The 22981-nt window shown below is 35.2% G+C and overlaps 1 protein-coding gene across 1 annotated transcript in view; it reads right to left on the bottom strand.

The window, feature by feature from the left end:
- The window catches only part of 140up (RPII140-upstream gene protein), a 50018-nt gene extending 32314 nt beyond the window's left edge, over positions 1 to 17704 (bottom strand). The window contains exons 1-2 of the mRNA XM_067270768.1: positions 17463 to 17704; positions 11056 to 11221 (exon numbers count right to left, since the gene is read on the bottom strand). Coding sequence (XP_067126869.1) covers positions 11056 to 11221; positions 17463 to 17689 — 393 coding nt within the window. The 5' untranslated portion in view covers positions 17690 to 17704. The remainder of the gene's footprint in view (positions 1 to 11055; positions 11222 to 17462) is intronic.
- Positions 17705 to 22981: the final 5277 nt, after the last annotated feature.

Below are 22981 nucleotides of genomic sequence, written 5' to 3'. Positions count from 1 at the left end.
ACAGCTTCAATTATTCTTAATTTTTGTATATTGAATATTTTTCTTGGCAATTTGGCATCTTACCAACATGGGAACATGGGAACCTGGGCTTGCTTGTATATTGGGCTAAGGCAGTGTTATAATTGCCTTTAAGCATGTCATATTTATGCTCTTTTAATCTGGCCTCTATTAATCTGATAGAAAGCTTCAATTATACAGTTTGGTAGGTTAATGTGATCACATTAACCTACCAAATGGTATAATTAAAGCTTGCTAATATGGACCTATGTTAGCACTAAACTTCACCAAGGTATGAGCAGAAACATCATCCCTAATGTGGATAAAATCCCAGCCCAATCTAAAGATGCTTATGATGACACACAAAGAGTTCTGCAGATGGCAGACTTTCTTCAAAGTGCAAAAAATACAGAGTGACGCAGAAGACAGAAATACATGGGTTCACATCGAGGAAAGCAAGAAATGGCTAAAACATAATGAAGTAATGTCTCCAATTGTTCGTGAAGTAATATTGTCACTAATAATTACACCTAATAACACCTAAAGTCACCAGGTACAGTACTTTTTACTTTTGTTATGTTCCTAATGGCAGCTCAAAAGTGATTGAAAAGAAAAGCTCAGTTATCATATCTGGCTATCAGAACTGAAAACAAAACATATGGTTCAGAATAGCATATTCACGATTGATTAGATGCCAATCACATAGTTCCAATAGAAATTGGTTTTTATCATATTCATTAGCTTAATGCTACAACTCAGAATAGGTCCCCAGATGCTGCAATATTTTCTGGAACAAACTGTCAACCCATAATGATTCTTGAAATCGTGTGACCACCATTCACCAGCCATTTGATGTTCTCTATTGAAGGAATGTTTGTTCTGCTAATTTTCATGCAAGGCATTGAATTTGGATTACAATGAGTCTGAATCCTAGTTCTTGCAGGTCAATTATATACTTGAAAATTCTTTGTTTCAATTTACTGATTAGTGCGAATAAATTCCTAATTTTGGAAAATAATGAGTAATGTCATCCACATTATTTTAAGTATGTGGCTCATCTATGCTTCTCCAAATTCTGTGACTCAGTGTCTCTCTATGATCAGCTCAGAAAATTGCACAGCATTGCCTCAGGCTTTGCACAAGTGCAAAACTAGATAAGAAATTCCAGTGACTCCTTTGGTCTACACATAAACAACACAATAAGGTGTTGCCAGTTCCCTTCTATAACTACACAGGGGAGCCTATCCCTTCCAACATTTGCTAGATGTTACAGTGAGGTACCTAAGTTCATCCCCCCTCACAGCACAGGTGTTACTTTTGTTGACACTTGTCACTGTGAAGCAAACTTCCATCAGTGCCAGGAATCGAGCAAGCGGTCAAACTATAACTCATTACTTGTCTGCTGCCAATACAAGACTCTTAGTCTCAGACAAGAATAAAAGGTTCGTTCTGTGCAAGGAGGAGGTCTTTCTTCACAGAGCTACCAAGTTCCTGGACCAGTCTCACACCGTGATTTTATGAGAGGATCCAACTCCAGCTGTCTTAAAGAAGACAAGGAAAATAGTGGACTCTTCCGAAACTAACTAAGGTTCTTTCAAGGTGCTTGGATCCTCCCACCAATGTTGCTTGCCCCAGACTATTCTTTGAAGCTAAGACACACAAAACAGGCTGGCCCTTGAAACCACTGGTCAACAAAAGGTCCCACCCTACCTGCTACCTAGAACAGAGGATTACCAAACTTTTCCACAGCTGGCCAGATAACTGACAAAATGACAAGCATGGGCCACATAACCATTTGTTCAATATAATACACTGAATACACAAAAAATAAAGACAACCAACATATTTATATAAACATGATCATTGCAGCAAACTTGTAATTACTTTTTTAGAAACTTCATTGCAGGCACTTACACAAAAAGTGCTCTGATATCCAAAGTCACAAAAAGTTGCCAAATTTTTTTATTTTGCTGATTTTCCTAAGAATTATATTATTGTCAGATGAAAAAATGAGATTGGACCACTTCTGGCATTTATACTTACACTTATTTTAATTTTTTACATATAGTAAGTTTATGATATTTCCATATAAATAATTATATTTTAGCTCATTTGTGGCACAATGCAGCAATGGGCCGGATAAACTGATCTCGTGGGCTGGATCCAGCCCTTGGGCCGTAGTTTGGTGATCTAGAAAAAGCACTTGTCAAGCTGCTTGGTGGGCTTCCTCGTCCTTCCTCTTGTGTCACATCTTTGTCCATCACAGCTAAAGCAGCCATAACTGGAACACTTGGTGCTTTGCCCCCAAGTGCATACAACTTCTATAAAATGGATGTGGTTGCATTATATCCCTCTGTGCCTCACTTTGATGTAGTTATGCATGCTAACTCATTACTTATCAATGAAGGTTTCACTGCACAACAAGTTCTGGAGATTTGTGAAGCTTTGTTCTTCATCATGGAGCATAATTATGTGAGATAAGCAGGGGGTCAGGGGTTAATCCCTTCCTGACCACTTAATCTGCATGGTGTTGTTGGATGGCTAGGAGGGCAAAACATGAGTGGGGAGATCATAAGTAAGTTGACAGGTGTCCTTTGACTGACAGGAGACAGGTCTTAACATAACAACAGCATTTATTCTATAACTAAAGGTAAGATATACAGGTTAAATACATGTGGTTAAATATGCGATTAAATACTCCTATCGGGAGGAGAGCCAGATAGTTCTATGTTGCTTGCAAAACGTGTGCTCGTTCTATTTCTAAAGGTTTGCTCACAGAGAAAGTTTACAAGTTTCTAGCCCCCCTAAATACCTCTATTATGCATAGTGGAGAGTCAATTCGACAGACTTCGTTGTATGGAAGGGTCATTGTCGTGGATGTTCTTCCAACGGGTGTCTTCTCCTCTTCTTGGGTCCAGTCCAACGTATGGAGGCCCGGGAGACGGGATGCGCACGATGTCCCGATATAACTTCCCGTTGAATCACTCTCCCCGAGTTCCAGTGACTCTCACTTTTTATCTCCTTAACATGAAAAAGGGGGTCACATGACCGTCAAAAGTTGACACAACAGCACTGAGTTGGCACTTGTGTCAATTTTCCCATCAGATTCTTATCAAAACGGTGATGATGATCTAATTTCTCACCCGGCACATTCTTCTGTTGGATTTGTTACAATTTCTGACAAATTGGAAGTTCTGTCAAATGCGTAAATTTGCAGCTTTCACAATTACTTCCATTTTAACAAGAAGATATATCTCCAAAAACAGGATGTCCCAACAAGTTTGCTGTTGTCTGCTGTCTTAACAGAATTTGTTATGAGGCATGTTGAACACAGAGTTTTTCAGTTTCCACTCACCATATCTTACCCATTATTATATCTGAGGTACAGTACATGGATGACATCCTATTGGCATGGCAAGACACTGAGGACACCTTTCTAGCTTTAAAACTGTAGTGATATTGGACCTGCTCTTTCCCTCCGACTGCGGTTTTGTCGGCCCATGTTCAATCTCTTTACAAGCAGCTGTAAAAGTAATTAACTAAGGTAGACAAAGGGTTATAAAAAAAAGGGGGAGAAAAAGCAGGAAAAATGGGAGACCAGTAGCGTATGGAAAAAAGAGAGTTGGAGTAGAGGTGAGAGTAGAGTGGGTGAAGGGAGAAGTGGTGGCGTTCAAAAATATTTTATTTGACTGTTTCAATTCTGTACGACGAACCAGTGGGAGGGAATCTGTGAATGCAGGCTGGATTCTCTACAAGAACAATGTCTTGCTAGTGTATACTCCTCCATCAAATTCACCTCGGAAAAAGAGACCAAAAGAAAAATCTCGTTTTTAGATTTAGACATCTCCAGATCCCAGGGGGTTGGGTCTTCTCTGTATTTCACAAATTAGGCATCATTCCCCCTATACTCCCTACCACAGCATTCCAACCTCCACAATACATCAATGTGGCCATAGCGACCATTATCAGAACGGCTTCCCTAACACTCTCTATTCAAGTTATTACCAACATTAACTTGATTCCATCCATTCAGCAATGTGTACCGCCAAGTACAAACATGTCCTAAAGAGGGTCAAAAAGTTGCTCTTCCTCACCATCAATTTATGGAACCCGAGGGAATGGACCAAAGTCTATCTTTCTCTACTGTTTTGTTGTCACTTGCCAGCCAGTATTTGTTGTATGTTTAGACAAAATCCCTTATATTTACCCACCTCTCTGCACCCAAGTCTACGCAGACTCGTTTGCAATGATAGGGATGCATTTTCAAACTTGGAAAGGTTGAAAGTATACTCTGTCACATTAGAAAATACAACAATGGGGACACACACCTACTACATAGAGACTAACACCAGAATGCTGTCTTATTGATTAGCTGAACACCAACATTCTGTGGCAGTGAGAAGTGGGCTGAATTATCCAAAATAGTCTTACAGCACTGCCACATTCTGTTTTGGGATCAATCTGTATTGCTTAGGAACTGCAGTGACAGGAGCCTAGTGCTCATTTGGGAGTCACTCTACACTCTACACCACATTATTGTCCCCATGCAACTCCCCTACCCTCAAATTTCCTGTCATTTGGGTCAATCTGTACAAGCAAAATAAATAATACTAATTAACTGCTCATCTTCACCTTCCCTATGTCTTTTTATGTGTTTGTCTCCATATCTCTAAGCATGCGCATGTAGACACTGTGTAAATTTTTAAAAATGTTTTTAAAACTTTATGTTCTAAGTTTTGTATTCCATTCAGTTAATGCCATTTTGCTTCCGTACTTTAAAATTTGTTCTAAAAAGCATTCAATTAAAGTTATTGCCCGAAGACAACATTCATAGGAATGTCAAAAGCACTTGCAAAGAATTAAAAGCTCTTTAATGCAGTTTTGTGTTAATTTATTCTTCTCCTTTATATACAGTACATATGTTGGCGTGATGTCCAAGCTATGTTTTTACCTAATTTTTGGTATGCTTAGCTTTCTTATTCTATTGGCTACGCATCTCTAATTTTAAATTCACAATTTTCTACTTACAAGAAAGCTAATATAAAAATAATCAGAAAAAGCAAAACAGTGTCATGAGCCACAAGGTACTGGTAATATGGACATTATTTTTTTAAAGCACAAAAAATTACAACATACTCACAAAATGTTGAATAAGTATTCTCTATATCAAAAAAAATTATTACATTAAACTTAGACCTACATAATACTTTGTTTTCTTAGTTAACTAAAATAATGCTAAAAAAATTGAGAGAGAATGTTCATTTTGATTTTCTTTTCATCTATCTAGAAAAGTCACATACATAGTCTATTTTCTCTGCAAGCTTGTCTTTGTAGAGATAATGGATCTGGATGCCATTTTCTGCCACTAGTTGGTAACCCATTTTATGTAACACGGAACTTGGGTCCATATTACCAACACCATAAGATTCTATGTTAAAAATGTCACCATTTTAAAAGAATACTGAAACCTACAACAAAACAACCAGGACTAAATGTTTAAACAAGTGAAGATGTTAAAATTTGCTGTACCTGTTGGGTTGTGACTTAAAATGGTTCACAACCCAGATTCTGTAAGTCGTTTGTTTGCCACAAGAACATGGCATTATACCTAACTGTTTTTCTTAATTTCGGAATCTTGCTATTTATAAGCCAAAAGGCCACTCTGTACTTTACCCGACTGTGCTTCGCAGTGTCGGAAAAGAAATAAAGATTATTTAAGAAGAAGTGAAGATGTTAAATAATGTATAGTTAAAGCATCTGGTTCTGGAAGTTATCTGTTAATCATGACCAATCAAAAACAAATGAGGTTTTATATACCTTCCAAACATTTGTAGATAGATTATCAAAACACACCTTATGTTGCCAAGATAATTTTATTGAAAACTAACATTTTTGGCCTTTTCCATAGACCATTCACATGTTAAACCAGAAAATTGGAACATCTGCATTCCAAAAATAGAATACTTATATTTAAATTTAAAAATAAATAAGCTTTTGTAAATTTGAATTTTCTAAGTGGTCATTAGCAATGACTGCTGAGAAAATTCAAATTTACAAAAACAAACAGGAAGAGGCACGTATGACTGCAAGAGACAAAGAAGGCCTACCATCAACTGGAAAAAAGTTTTCCATGAACTCCTAATTCATGCCTTAGTTTATAATTTCATGTTTTATGAACATACCTTAATAATTTATATTAATGTTTGTTTAAGGTATTATTAGTAGATTTTTATTTTTATTATTATATATGATTTTGTTTTTCATTTATATTTATATATATTATTTTTCTGTCATTGATTTTTGAATTAAACTGTATTTGGAACCCAATGTTCCAATTCTCTAGTTTAACCTAAGGATGGCCTATGGAATAGGCTGAAAACATTAGTTTTCAATAAAATTATCTTGGCAACATAAGGTATGTTTTGATAACACTACTCTACAAATTGAAAAAATTTTTCGGAACAGAAACAGCAATAAGTGAATTTTACTCTTTTTTGTTCACTGAATCTGAAAATGAAGCCAGTTTTTCTCCATCACCCACCACATTTTTATTATATACCATCAAAAAATTAATGAAAAGAGTAAATTTCCCACAGTGACCAAGTTTATTGGTGTATTGCATTTCATGCAATGCTAAATAAATTTCTAATACTCATATTTTATTTTGCTGATTACATAAAAAACTGTTGTATAACATAACTAAATCAGGCATAAAAAGTACCTGAAATTTTTTTACAACTGGAGTCGGATAATCACTTCTTCCTTTGGTGTAGGGTAAAATCTTCTCTTTGCAGAAACCAGTAATAGTCACTCATCATCGATTCGTTCCACCTTCCTTGGTAACACTGCTCAATTTGCAATGTGTCCTGGTGAAACTGTTCACCCTGCTCATCACTCACTGCACCCAAATTTGGTGGGGAAAAGTCCAGATGAGAATGCAAGAAATGAATTTTTAAGGACATCCGGTAGCCTAAATTTTTATAGTTCAGCAGGAGATATTTTACTAAAATATCACTATTTTGTGCTTTGTTATTTCCAAGATAACCATGGACTACATTCTTAAATGATTTCCATGCCTTTAGCTCTACGTTATTCAACTTCATGTCAAAATTTTCATCATTAAGTAATTTTCTAATCTGAGGTCCAACGAATATTCCTTCCTTTAATTTAGCTTCACTTAACCTAGGAAACACTTGGCTTACATGTTCAAATCCTGGTCCTTCTTTATTCAGTGCTTTAACAAAATTTTTTATCAACCCCAATTTTATATGTAAAGAGGGCAAAATTACTTGCTGAGGGTTGACTAATGGAACATACTTAAAATTGTTTTGCCCAGGAGTGAAAGTGTCTCTTTTTGGCCAATCTTTAACCACATAATGTTCACTTGTTGCACGACTGTCCCACAGACATAAAAAAAGCAGCAGTATTTTGTAAAGCCACCTTGATCTTGCAGTCCAAGAAGAAGACCAACAACTTTTAGGTCGCCACAAATACACCATAAGTGAGCACTATAATTGACTGCTTTTAAAATTTAATGACATATTTTCATATGTTTCTTTCAAACCAACAGCATGCGCTACTGGTATAGAAGGATTCTTGTTTGAATTATGCAGTAGCATTGCTCATTTTTGGTGAGTCTATAAATAACCACCAATCATCAACTTTGTAAGGAATATTCAACTCAGACATCAAACCATTTATATCACAACAGGAACACAACTGATCTGCCATAGTGAAATATTTCATTAAATCCTTATTTCTGTGTCTGAATAATGAAACTTTGGTATCCTTATGCAATAAATCCCACTGATTTAAGCATGAACCTAACACTTCTGCTTGCTGTTTTGATAAATGCAAGTCATGAACTGAACCATTAGTTGTGAAATGAGATGTTCACTATTTGATTTTTCTGATATAAAATCTTCGTCTCTTGAACCTTGTGCCGCTGCATCAGAACAATCCTCTTCAGAATCAGAAATCTCCTGCCAAGAAGCTGGGGCTGTGGGAATAGGTAAATTCTCTCCATGAAAAACTGGTCTGATAACCAATGGAATATTTGGATGCACAATATTACTTTTATTTTTTGCAGAGAAACCTCTGACCTTTGTTAAACAGAAGTAGCAGTCATCATAATAATTTGTATGTTCTCGCTAACTCATTGGTATAGCAAAAGGCAAATGCTCCTTTTCCCCTTGTAACCACTGCGTGAGCTTGACATAACACCTAATACACGTTAAATGCAGCACCCATTGTTTGTCTTGATCTCTGAGCGGACATCCGAAATAAAGTCCATAGGCAGTTTTCATCAATTTTGAAATGGCCCTACACTAACTCTTTGTTGCCAATTCGCCACATACATAACAAAACACATCCGGAGAATTTGTACACAAACGTGTTTGCCACCACATATTTCAATAAATGTAGAGGTAAAATTTAAAAAAGAAAAAAAATTTTCAAATTTATTTTACCTGCAATTGAGCATAGATTACCACACACAACTTCACTCACCAATGTCTTGAGCTGCACTGAGATAACGCGTTTTCAAAGACCAATAACGTGTCTTCTTTGTTCATGGTCAATGATTCATTGGTTAAAGCGTGGCTGCCAGAATAAATAGGTTATAAACTGGCACCAATCAGACAGCTGTTCTTTCATCAGCAACCTTACTCATATCTGGATGTACTACCTTTTCTCCGAAACTACTGAATTGTAAAATTGTAAATGTAAAAATGTGTCACCTGTAGAAATGTCGACTTTTGAAATTGAAATTTTAAATTTAAGAATTTTTTCAACAAAATCCTTACTTTAAATTAAAAATTTATTTACAACTGAAAAATTAAATAAAAAACACATTAAAGTGTGCACCACCATAAGAGGAACAAGTCAAAGTTTGCCATTTTTACATGGGCTGGGATTGAACATCTGACTGCCCTTAAAGTCAAATAACTAAATAACGTGACATGATAGAGCATTTCTGATCACACTTTCCGTTTCAGCATGAAAAATACATTATAAAAAAGTTACTGGCATATCTGTTATGAAAATCATGTAGACTAGTATAATCTAATTATTTGCTGTGTATGTTCTGTTAAATAATTGAAAATATATAAAAAACAAAAACACTTCTTCAACCATCATTACAAAACTAGTTACTCTTCTATAACCCTTAAGGCAAACTAACTGTCACTACTGTAATCCAAACTGTTCTTCAAATATTGAGGGGTTCCATATTGTCATTAGGTTTGCATATTAAAACTCTTTCCTCTCTATATATATAATTTATTATTATATATATCCAATAAATAATTTCTTAAACTTGTTTAAGTATTTTATAAGTTTGCAATGTGCCTGGTGAAGATGTTAAAGTTAAAAAACCTGAAATTTAAATCCTGGTAAAGTTAAATCCTGAAATTAAATATTTATCTATTATCTACTTTACCTTATCATGTTTGGTATTACTATAGATCAGCGTTTCTCAAAGTGGGCGGTGAGTAAATCTAGGGGGGCACTGGAGGCAGGGTACTGAACGGTGACCAAAGGCAAAAGTTGGGGTCACTGACAGCTGTTCTCTTTCCTCTGTTAAACGGATAAGAGGAAACATTGCATTTAATGGTTTCCAGATGTTGAGAACAACGTACGGTAAGGGCACAAAGTGTGAGATTCATAGAAAAGTTTTCCTAAGAATATTTCCAATCCTTTCTCACACAAGAGAAAATGAGTTAGGGGGCATTGGGTATAACTTTACGGACAAAGGGGGCGGTGGATCAATAAAGTTTGAGAATCACTGCAATAGATTAACTGTTGTTCAACTTTTAACAAATGACACAACAAAACTATATACAATTATATCAAAAATGGAAAAATCGACTCAACAGTAATTTATGAATATGTAAAATAAACATATTAAATAGGATGGTTTGTAACTCATAAGTAAACAAGTCAGAATTCAGGAATTCACAACATTTTAAATAAAAGTGGATGACCTTATACCATATGGGACAACTAAATTACTCCCTACAGAATCAAGATATTTAAATGCATCCAAGTATTGCATGTGCAGTACATTACAATACAGTAATGAAAATAAAAAAAAACATACAAGATTTGATAATAAATAATAATAGATAACAGATAATTGATAATAGATTTTATTTGCATTTCAAGTTATATGTAGTAATAAGATTTTTGAAAATAATTCTGTAACAGTTTAAATAATTACTAAATTTGTTTGTTTACTTATTTAATACACATATAAACTTTGCAATAGAAAGACCATTGACTATGTTATTTGCCAGTTCCCTCTTACATAAAAAAAAAATTGTGAAATCAAAATGCAAAGCAAGTACATAACTCAGGAACATAAGTCTGTTTGTAAATCCTTGGTAAATTTTTTCATATTTACTGTATAAATCAGACATGGGCAAATGCGGCTCCAAGAGCTACATGCGGCTCTTGCTGAAAGTGTTATTTTCTGTTTTTTATTATATTTATATTATATAATAAAATTGCGCACCTTACCATACTATCCGCCACGACAGTACAGAACTGCGGCTCCCATGCATTTTGCAAAACCTACATTTTAGCTACCACTGAACTCTTGCTTGCCCAACTCTGGTATATATTCTTTTGAATGCATATCAATATTGAAAGGAAAGCACAAAAATTAACAAAATTGATCGATTTGTGTTTTGTATTCTAAAAAGCATATTCGATTTTTATAAAACATGTCAGAATTTTCCATTCTTTAATTATTGATTTAAAATCTGATCGAGAAAGACTTTGGCCTCATTACTTTAGCTTTAAAAATACAGAATTCTCAGTATTTATTTGAATATAATTCAATAACGACTTCTTCTATTAACACTGTAGTGCATAACACAGAGAGACAGTCTAAAAACCTTTCACAGAGTTGTATACGTTTCTCGTTGGTTCTCTATCATACACAACACTGTGAAAGGTTTTTAGACTGTCTCTCTGAATATAATTGTTGTAATTTTATATATTTTAAAATTATTAACAAACAATTTACATTTAAAGATTTTTAAATAAACTTCTTACTCTTGCTTCGAACTGATGAACATACACATTTGACCGATACTTCCTCAACACAGTCTCTATGGCATTACGAGATGATATAGTGGCACCAATAAAGGATCCAACAAACAAACTTACAGCTATGGTTTTATTGATAAACTGTATTTCTGGACTTATGCTTCCAGAATCTCTATAAAAAAAGACCCAGATTAGATAAAATTCAATCATCATAATATTAAATACTGAAAAAGTAACTAAATTAATGACATTAAAAAACTGTTAACAAGAACAACATTTCAATTATAATATGTAGTAACTTGACTGCAATATTAAAAAATTGTTAACTTATAAATTCCCACAGTTGTCCATCTTTCCTTAATCTTGGAGTTACACAGAAAAAAACAAGATCAGATATGAAACCTTAGGGGCAAGAGACCCCGAGGTTATTCTGATTCGAAAATTTTCCAAAAAGGTGTCAGAAAAATGACCAGCACAACTCTCTTGCTAACAGGCAAAGTATGATGTACAGGAGCATGCCACTACTAATTTGAGGTGCAAAGCATATATTTAAAGCAAAATAAATTAAAAATATAATTAAAAATTGTAGCCCTGCATCGTTGTCACAATGCAGGGCTACAAAACCCAGAAAACACCACAGTTAGCCCGTCAATTGGGTGAAAACCCACAATTAACTACTGGTTTCGTTTACTCGACCACCGGCAGGCACGGCTTACAACTTCGATAACTATAATTATTCACATCTTACGCCTGGAATCCAACTCGATCATGCCTCCAGATATCCTCAACACACACAGTGTACCAATGACAAACAACTCACGTAAGGCTTTTTACATAGGTTTTATTTTATCATTATTTTTGGGTTTATTCTTTACAAAGAAATTAAAAAAATAATAATTACAAAACTAGAGATCAATTTTTAACAAAGTAGTTTAAAAAACATTTACAAAACTTATGTTTATTAACTAATAAGTTTAATTGGGTTGGTAATAATCTCAAACTTCGAGAACCAATTTTGGTCAGAGCAACCATTCTTTATCGTTTGATCCAGGCCGGTGGGTCATAATAAAAAACTAGGAGGACAAAAGTAAAAAAATGCAAAAATGAAAATGACTCTTACATGTTTATGAATTAAGAAACAACATTCCAGCCAGTCAACTGATATCAATAATTTTAAAAATATGCACCATGACTTTGTTAACAAAAGATAAGCATAAGTTTTATATCTTGTTGGAAGCATAACGTTAGTGTCATGTTCGGACCTGTTTTGAATAATTGTTTTGAGTGATTTTTTCAATATAAAGATAGATAGTAATCGCCAAGTACGTATTTTAATATTTATATTTTAGTAATAACAGTCAATGGTGAGATTTTGTATAAAATAATTGCAAACCAAAGGGATTTTTACACTTTATTTTAAATGAGTAGAATTTGTTTCACAGGGCATTAGTTTGTAGTTATCAGGAGGGAACTTTTTTGAAAAACTAAGAGAAAAAGATAAAATGATAAGTGGGTCATCCAAATTACAAATTATTATTATAGACTACATTAAAGAAAAGTTTAATTTAACAAATCCAATCAAGTTATGGAAAATGTGTTACATTGAATCATTTCTTCTTTATCCATTGATCTAGGTCAAAGATGGAAGAGACGTAATTGAAATATCAAACATTTTTTGACAAAAAATCATTTATGGCTCAACAATTAAATAATCATCTAAAATGTACATTTGTCACAAATTAGTGCTTGCCATGCAACCCCAAAAAACAAATAATGAGACATCCCAAAAGGGATTTTTGAAAACCAGACCAAGAGAAAAAACAAGAGAAATTTGAGAAATTGTTAATGATCAAAACTCAAATGAAATTACTCATGCTGACAAGGTAAAATTAAAATTATCTGGAAAAAGAGAGACAGCTAATTTAGTAAAAAGTATCACACAATCTCCAAAACCAGAGATGAGATTGATAAAAGCATATAATTGGCCACAGGCACAAACAGAACTTTGGAAGAAAATTTCAAAGACGTTAATATAATTACATCTTCAGTGCACATAAAGAAAAGTTCCAGGACAATTTTTTTATTTCTGTACCTGCAATAATAAAAAACAATAAATTGCTATTTTAATGTCACCCAGTATGTGTTCTTACTCGACATGTTTTTCGAAATGTTTCTGCGCAAACTTGCTCAGTGGCAGGACTGTGCTTAGCAACACACTGTTTGCATTGTTGTTGCAATAATTGGAATGACACAATGGATGCAGACTGTGAGCAAACAGCAAACATTAAGTTCTGCGTTAAGCTCAGGAAAACCCCTACCAAAACATAGAACACAATTAAGCAGGTGCAGGTGAGCGAGGCACTTTCAAGAAGCTGTGCTTTTGAGTGGCACAAAAGGTTTTGCGAAGACAGAGATTCGGTGCTAGATGATCCCGGAGCCAGTCGCCTGTCTTTGGCACATAGCGATGCAAACACAAAGCGCATAAGGCTGTTGTTACTGCAAGAAGACCATCGTGTAACCGTGCATACTCTATCAGAAGAACCAAATTTGAATCATGACACACGTCATAAGATTTTACTTGAAGATTTAAGGAAACAGAAACTTAATGCAAAAATCACCCCTTGAGCATCGACAGCCAAACAGAAAGGTCACAGATGAACAATTGCTGTCGAACTATCAAACAGAACCAGACATAATCCCACACTTGCATCAAAGATCATTGCAGGGAACGAAAGTTGGCACTACCGGTATGACCCTCAAATGAAGCGTCAAAGTGCCGAACGACAGAGTCGTGAATCACTGGCCACAAAAAAAGTCAAACGACAACCTTCGAAAACAAAGACATCAATCACATTCTTCAATCATAAAGGATCAGTGCACCACAAGTATGTTCTTGAGGTCAAACAGCAAACCAAACTCATTACTTTGAGGTCCCAAAAAGTTTGTGGCAAGCAATTCGGCATTACCATCCTGATTTGCGGGACGCTCAAGAGCAGTTCTCACCATATGCCAACGCAAGACCCCTCGCCGCTTTATCTGTTCACGAGTATCCAGCCAAACATTCCATCACTGCCACACCACATCCTCCACATTTGTCCAACCTTTTACCTGTTGATTTTTTCTCATTTCTGCCAGCAAAAAAGAAACTGAAAGCAACTTTTTGTCAAGATACAGCAGACATTAAACAGGCCATGACAAACAAACCAACAAGCATCACACTCTAAGCTTTCTCCGCCAGCTTCCAAGACCTCCAGAAAGGTCGACTATTGTGTATAGATAGCCAAGGGGACCACTTTGACAGGAGCTAGGATCATTACTCAGTAATTGTAATTTCTATTTTTTACGAGCTTTATCCCGGAACTTTTCTGAGAAAGGGCATACAAACTTTTGCTAATGACAAAAACGAGAAAAGGGTAATTTTATGACAAAATCTCAGACAGAGTTCAACCGCATATCGTGGACTGATTCATTTTCACCAGGCAAAAGAATCTGACGAGGAAAGTCTGTACGAATTTACTCATATGGAAAACTAGATTCAAGAGATACAATATATATAAAAGTATATACAATATACAAAAGTATAGGAACACCACAAATTATGTAACTTCAAAATTTATTTAAATTTTTTTATAGAAAACAGTTTTATATGTTTTAAAACAATTACAAAAATATCATTTTCAAGCTATTTATGTTTTAATAATAATATAAGTTATTACAGTTTTCACTTTTTACTTGTTACAAAAGTATAGGTACACTTTCTAAAATAACATATAAATAATTTTTAAATATATTTTAAACACTTTTAATATTTGGTTTCATCCCTTTGGCTACAATTACTTGAAAAATTCTGTTAGGCATGGAATTTATTAATTTTTTTAATTGTTTGTCCTTAATTTCATCCCTTGCATCCATTATTGCAATTTTCAATTGATTTACAGATTCATATTGTTTCCCATTTTGATAAACAATGACTGCTAAAATCCTCCATAAATTTTCAATGGGATTTAAATCTGAAGCACGTGAAGTCCAGTCAATTACATCAATATTTTTCTTTTTTAAACAAATTCTTTGTTGACATTGAGGCATGAATGGGAGCATTATCTTGCTGAAACAACCATTTATGACCTCCAATTAATGCACTAAATGTAATCATATTTTTGTCAACAGATACTAAATCAGTTTTACCTCTTCATCCATCCCATTTAACTCCAAAACTACTCTAAATCATTGCAGACCCAACCTCTTGTTGCTGGCTTATTTATTTTAACTCTGCTTTCTCTTCTTAAATCATGCCAATAATATGAAAACCCATCAGGGCCATCTAAATTACACTTCTTATCATCACTAAACATTATTTCTTGCCATTATTCAGTCCATCCCATTTTGTCTTTAGCCCAGTTTAAACCCATTGATTTGTGTTTGGCATTTAAAGGTAGTTTCAACTTCATTTTAAAATATTTTACATTGTTATTATTTTTTAAAAATTCTCCAAATAGTCGCACAAGATACATCGACTGGTAATTCAGCAGCAGTTTGCCTTGTTGACATGTTTTTATTAGTTATAAGCTTCAAAACTTGTCTCTCATTCTTGAATGAAACATTTAGGCTGTCCTGACTTCCTTTTTTGCCCATAATTTTTACCTTGTTGCAAAACATTTTGAATAGCACATTTGTAGATCTATTTACAGCTGCAGCAATTTGCCTCAGAGACTTGCCCGAATCACTCAAATAATAAATTTTACGTATTTCTTCCTCCCAAAGTAAAGTTCCACAAGGCATTGTTGAGAATGTTTATATAACATTAAATAAAACATTCAAAAAAGCCACCAGGACAACTAAAAATGATGACTTCTAATGTAGTGGTAATATTTTTAACTATTATTATGATAAATTAATTTTTAAGAGACTTCTAGGTGGTATACCTATACTTTTTCAACACATCAAAAAATGAATATTTGTGAAAAAAAAATTTATGCTGCTTTATGAAATGTAAAAAAACCTGATAAAATAATAATAAAAAAGAATTAATAATATTTCCAGTAATAATTTCAAAATAAATTTTGAAAAAACAAAATTTATGGTGTTCCTATACTTTTTTAACAGACATATATATATATATAAAGAATTTTACTTTAAAGGTAAATTGCAAGTTGACGGAAACCACAAGGTCTGTAACACTTTAACATCAAATAAGTCGACCCGAAAGCATGACATATATAGCAACACATCCGGCCAAACAAACGATCCACCTAACATTTAAAGGAGATGACGTAACAAAGAAACTTTTTCATTCGGCTCGTCAACTCTCAGTCATCGCACAAGATGACCAGAAAGCATCCTCGGCACAGTGCATCAAACAGATATCAAAAGACAGCAAGTATGCAAGACTGAACAGAAAGAGTCAGTACGGGCAAGAAAGAAAAATATCACAGATACACTTAGCATCAAAACTGGTCTACTTCTGGATACTACCAAGCAAGGCAGTGGAAACACCAACGAAGGTAATTCGGCAAGATTTTTTCGAATGCCACCATTACCGCAGAGATAACCAGCATTAACCAGAACCTAATAGAACAGTTTTCGGTTATACAGGGTGTCTAAGAAAGATCTTTATCATTCTAAACATTAATAATAAAAATACTAACAGGTGAAATGAAATGCAGTTTGCTGCAGAAGAATGAAGACATCTAAGAGTTTTTTCTGGTATCAATTGCCAAATTGATTGGTCATGGAGGGCCCATATCTTGGACTCTGCAATCACCCGACATAACTCCACTGGATTTCTTTTTTTTTGGGTTATGTTAGAGACAGGCTTTATCAAACACCTGTTTCTGATATATCCATTTTAAAGAAAAAGATACAATTATCAATCCTCACTGTTACACCGCAAATGTTAAAAAAACACTTGGAAGGAAATCGAGCAGACTCGCCATTGTTCATGCTACTGTACTAACAGAGCTCACATACTGTACGTGAATTGTATCCTTTCCTTTAAAACGGATATATCAGAAACAGGTGTTTGATAAACCCTGTCTTTAACATAACCCAAAAAAAAGAAATCCAGTGGAGTTATGTCGGGTGATTGCAGAGTCCAAGATATGGGTCCTCCATGACCAATCAATCTGTCTACCTCAGGAAATTGATACCAGAAAAAACTCTTAGATATCTTCATTCTTTTGCAGCAAACTGCATTTCATTTCACCTGTTAGTATTTTTATTATTAATGTTTAGAATGATAAAGATCTTTCTCGGACCCCTGTATTACAAACATCGGCACTGGCATTCACAAAGTTTTAACACGCAGATGAAAAATTACGTCTTCGTTTCTCGTTCCGATCGGACAATTGTCCTACTAAGGGCAAAAGTTTTCGTTCTTCGTGGAATATCGGTAAGCCGGCGCCCGGCATACATACGTGAAGCTAAACATCATGCGGAGACGATCCGTTCCCGTTTCGCCGTCCGAGCACTGGTACAGGTTGCCACCGTGCTTAGAGCCCACTTCGCTGCCCACTGCCATCCCGACGGCGTGCACGCCGGGAATGAGACCGGAATCCAAGCGAAAAGACGAGAAAGGCAAAAGAAAAGACTTCCTGCCCCAATCGCGATTCATTTCTCTACCAACACGCTTTCTCTCTTCCATCGTCGCTCGCCGCTCCCTAGCGGTCGTTTTCGTTTTTCGATGGATTTTAATTAGCCGCGCCGACTACGATAAAACACTCGGGAAAATCGTATTGGGTCCGGGAGAAATATTTCCGCTTCTGCTCGGAAGGTTTCCGGTGCCTGTGGGAATTCCGCCTTTCCAGCATCGAAATATCTGAAGTGCCGCGTTTTTTTATGCAGCGCTCGAGAAGCGCTTTACAGCGAACACACTGAAACTGGTTTCTAATTGGCCAACACTGCTCGTGCCGTCATTTCACTATACTCTCGCTGCATAAAGAAACGAGGCCAAGCGCTCCGCTCGTTTCTCGTTACCGGATTATACGATTCTTTCTGCCGCGCCCGGGCACGAACACAATGCGGAACGAACCGACATCCGCAAATATAACGGGCGGCGGGCTTGCCGCTCCGGGACCCAGGATCGAATCCGGGCCGGGCCAGACCTTGCGGTCTGCTTTGCATCTCCAGGATAAGGACCACCCTTTTACTTTGAAAAATTAAGTAATTTTTGTATTGTAAACTTATACGACTTTAATTTCTTCGTTTTACCTTTATTTTCCTCCCGTCACCGCTTCTGCATAACCGGGTAGAATATAGAGGGATTTCAAGGTCGCATGTCACGTGATAAAACACACGTTTGCTCCGCCCATTCGCCATTTTTGTGGTAGTTTTCGCTCGCTTAGCTTGCACGTAGTCTGTTATAAGACGTCTTTTTTTAGTTTAAACGTACAAAAATACTGCAGTTCTATTATCATGGATTAAGTTAAAAAAGATTCTTTTCTTGCAAGCTATTCTAGCAGTCTAACAGGACGAAATGCAGCTCTGTACGAAGAGAAAATTTCGTTATGTCAAGGCGATCCATACGAAGCCAGTTTATCAGACTTCGTCGTATATCAAGAGTTGTGGCCGAAAGTAGAATTTGGTGACATTATAAACTATTTGGTTTTTACAACAAATTTCTACACCCTGTCACAAATGAAAGCTTATAAATCTTTAGAGGCCCATAACTATTTAACAAGTGGCTGGGTTTCTCCTGATATAAAAGTAAAAGTAATTAATAACAGTGAAGTAATATTGCTTGGAAAGATATGTTTTCTTTTGTTTGTTTAAACTCGTGTTTTTACGTATTTCTTACGTAAGAATTTTTGTCTGAAAGTAAAAGTCTAATTAAAAACAGCCGTGGAAATTTTTTAATTCAAATTGTTCAGTACCTTTATTTTCTAGTTGAAACTAGCATATAATAAGTCTACTTGCTTTTCGTTTTAACGTGTAATGTTTATAAGTTTGCACTAGCTAAAGCCTGAAATTACGTTAGTTATTCGTTTATAAATGCACTATACCGAAATAAATTAATATAAGCAAATCAGTAAACTCTTTTAGATTTTAAAATATAACTTAGTGTTTATTAACGTAAATATTGAAATGAAATGTTTCTGACAAACTCTTGTATTGATATTCACTTTATTCGTAACGAAATTTTTCCGGTTAATTCTCGAGAGCCATGCAGTTTGCCTTCGTCGTGAAAGCTCCTCAGTTTGAGATCCTTGATGACAAATAATGCCGGGAATTTTAAAAAATGATGTTCCTTTGTTCTTGAGTGAACTAGCATTACACCCAATTACACAACAAATCACCATAGTGATATTCGCGACGAAAAAAACAACACAAGAACTCCAGTTAAAACGCACGTGAACACACACAAAACGTAAACAAGTCACAGTCACAAAGATGGCGCTGGACAATTGCGCATGCTCATGACGTCACTCGTGATGTCGACATGAAACCTCTCTATAGAGGTTACAGCGGCCGGATGGCCGAGCGGTCAAGGTTAACAGCCTGTCGCCCTGGGGGACCCGGGATCGAATCCGGACGGGTCGAAAAATCCCCAGGAATTTTTCGGGGGGTGGTCGGTCCAGATATGTCGGTCCCCGTCCCTCACCACCCGGCCGCCCCATTGTGGGCCTGGCCGAACCTATAACGGGCTTGTTCTAAGAGGCCCTCTTAGTGACCACTGGGTGGAAAGAGTTAAAAAAAAACATATATAGAGGTTATATACAAACTTTGTTAGAGCCGCCGCAAACCAGCTCTTTGTGAGAGCAAAGCGCTAGTTTGCGGCGTGACGTATTATAGAACAAAGATTTTATTATAACGTATACTTGTAATCAGTCAGTTTTCGTTCCGAACTTTGAAACAGCGTGGGAAAAACATACTAGTTAAGCCTAACTAGGCTTAACTAACCGATAACTATTTATTATTTACATACAACGTTTATACTATTTTCAATACTGAATGTATTAATCATGTAATTTACGTACTACATCGATAAAATTCTATTATTTCTTTTCGACATGTGACATGTTCATGTAGTCATCCATCTTGCCCGCTCTCTCTTGCTAGCGTGACTGCTATCGCTGTTGCATTCTGTCGACAGCGAGCGTACTCTCGTATCGCTGCGCTATCAAAGGAAAAACCACGCGGGCAAGAAAAAAGGGTCAGTGTCTTTGACGTCATCTGTTGTGCTAGTGCATGTTTGCTAGCGCTAACAAGTTTGCGGCGGCTCTTACGCCATTATTTACATTAGATGAACAGAAATACAAAACTAAAAGACCAGTACGGTAACATATGTTACGCAATCGATTACAAAATACGAACGTAGATGTGAAAGTAAAAATTTACTACCTTTGAACGCGAGTTTACAAACCCCAGTCTGCAATATATACATTTTACAGAGTGGAGATAAAATAAGAGGATAACTGCTAGATGATAAAAGTGAACAATAATATGACATATATTATTGTTAATATATGCAGTAAATATATTGTTTATACAGAGGAATGAAATACAGCTATCGTATTGTAGTTCTTATGTAATACGGCTTAATAAATTTTAGTAAATATTTAAATACGTCTTCGTTTCTTAGAAGATGGTGTAACTCACGAGGCTGGGAAGAATTAGGCCTACTCATAATAAGTAAAGTTCGAAGAGTCAGTCTAATTATACGACTCTAGAAAACAGACAAAAGACAGATTTCTTTTGTTTTATGTCTCGCACTTTTGTAATCCGTAATAATGATAGCAAATTCGAACGCGAAAAGAACCGCCGCGTAATTCAGATTTTACAAATGCAGCGCACAGAACGCATTGTATATAATCAGACATTATTGAAATATAAGAATACCACACTAAATATAATAGAATATTCACTCATAAAATATAATTATACAGGTATCCCTCGTAAAACACGGTACGTGTTTTACGGTTTCCCTCTAACACGGTTGGGGATATACCCCGTACAGTACGGTTCCGGTTTTGCTCAAAGGCAGTTTTGGAAATCCTCCGTACAAAATTTCTCAATTTTTAAGTGTATTCGTTATTCGATTTTTTTATTCAAGAAAACACGTATGTCGTCTTAAGCCGTGGTCACACCATGCGATTTTCCGCCGCGCAAGCAACTCAACCGAGATGGCTGTTCCCGTTAACTAGTAAACTCCCTTTGAAAACCAGCGCGACTGCAACCGCGACTTGAAACAAAGTTTCTTCTACTCGCGGCGATTGCAAACGCGCATCCAATCAACAAAGGCCTTTGTGCCACGTCATACGGTGACCCTCATGGCGGATAGTTAGAGGATTTATACTTTTACAGAATCAAGATTGATTGAGCTTATTCAGGCCCACGAATACCTGTGGGATTTTAATTCTTCGTTTTATCGAAGACTTTATCTTTTTGTGTATTCTCGCAGCTCTTTTTTGCCTTTTTTTCTTTTATTCATTCCAGAAAAGGAACTGCTTGCCATTATAATAAAAAGAGTGGCTAAAATTCTGTAAATACTTTGAAGTAGAACGTAAACCGTCGGTAAACTCACGAAAGTAGTAAAAACAAGCTACTGTACTTTTCAAATATCTGTTATGTTAGCTGTTTATTCGTTTAACAAATATATGTCTCTTTAATCCGAAAAAATTACAAGAATTCCAGTAGACTATCTTACAGCCTTTAGGTCAGGAACATCTTTTATTGAAGATATAAGTTACATATGCATTTCGGGCTTATTTTATCTTTAAGCCACTCTTCAGCGCTACACCAAAGAAATTTTAAAAAACAATCAGTAATATAACAATATAACGCGTGTACACTACCATATATTCCGGCGTATAAGACGACTTTTTAACCCAGGAAAATCTTCTCAAAAGTCGGGGGTGGTCTTATACACCGAAATATACGGTATATCTTCTGACATAAAAAACTATTTTATCATGCCAAAAACAGGTTTTACACAATTTTTTCCTTTCAAATCCGTCTGTCACATTCATATGACACTTCTGGGTCTTTTTTTACATTATTCATTAATTTTTATTCAATAAACATTGAGTAAGGATTAGTGAGATTGGACAGATTCAGTGAAATCGACATTGCACAGATTTTTTAAACCCTACAAACGAAAAAAAATGACTAATAAAAATGCAAGACTGTCTATTTATGTATTTTTATTATTACATATAAATAAACGTAGTAAGAAAGTATATAATTTTTATTTTTTGGAGTCTCCAGAACGAATTAATCAAATTTCCATAAAAACCTATGATAAATTGATAATCGATTAACGAACAATTCGGATAAAGAACAAAGTCTTGGAACGGATTATGTTCGTTAACCGATTACTCACTGTATTCTGCTGGCTTAAATAAAAGTCAACAGGTAGTCAAACACATAAAAAGCAAAATAAATACTTAATGAAAAATTTGTTGAATATTAATTAAGTGCTAATTGAGGACTTGAAAAATTAATAAATTTTATATAAAGTTAGGAAGATATAAAACAATTACGCATATTTGATATAGCATCCCTCTGGTACCAGACGTAAAAAAGTGAAATATGAAGTTACTATTAAAGTAGTATTTTAAAGTTGTTTAAATATCATTTCAGCGCTCTATCTAAAACTCGAGTTACGTTTTTACTTTTTTTAAATTTTTATATGTGCTTTATTACAATTCAATGTCATTGAAACTGTTATTAAATTTGCAATTGTTTGATTGGAAAAAATATTTATTGGTTGAAATCGAGTCGTTATGTATGACATATTCTGTAATAATATCTATATTGTTTTACTGATATTGGCGTTTCATCGTGAGATGTCACGGAATGACAAAGTTTACGATTTTGCCTCGATTGAATAAAAAATCGAAAAGATGTGTGATGAATCCGTAATTATAACGGAAAAGCCAATGAGGTTCGTAGTTATTTATTGCAAATTAATTGATAATACAGATCAGAAGCTTAT

The sequence above is a fragment of the Centruroides vittatus genome, unplaced genomic scaffold (genome assembly GCF_030686945.1).
Source record: "Centruroides vittatus isolate TY-2023 unplaced genomic scaffold, ASM3068694v2 contig_377, whole genome shotgun sequence".
Lineage (NCBI taxonomy): Eukaryota > Metazoa > Arthropoda > Arachnida > Scorpiones > Buthidae > Centruroides > Centruroides vittatus.
Note: the sequence above shows the minus strand (reverse complement) of the source record. Positions and strands in the feature narration are given on the sequence as shown.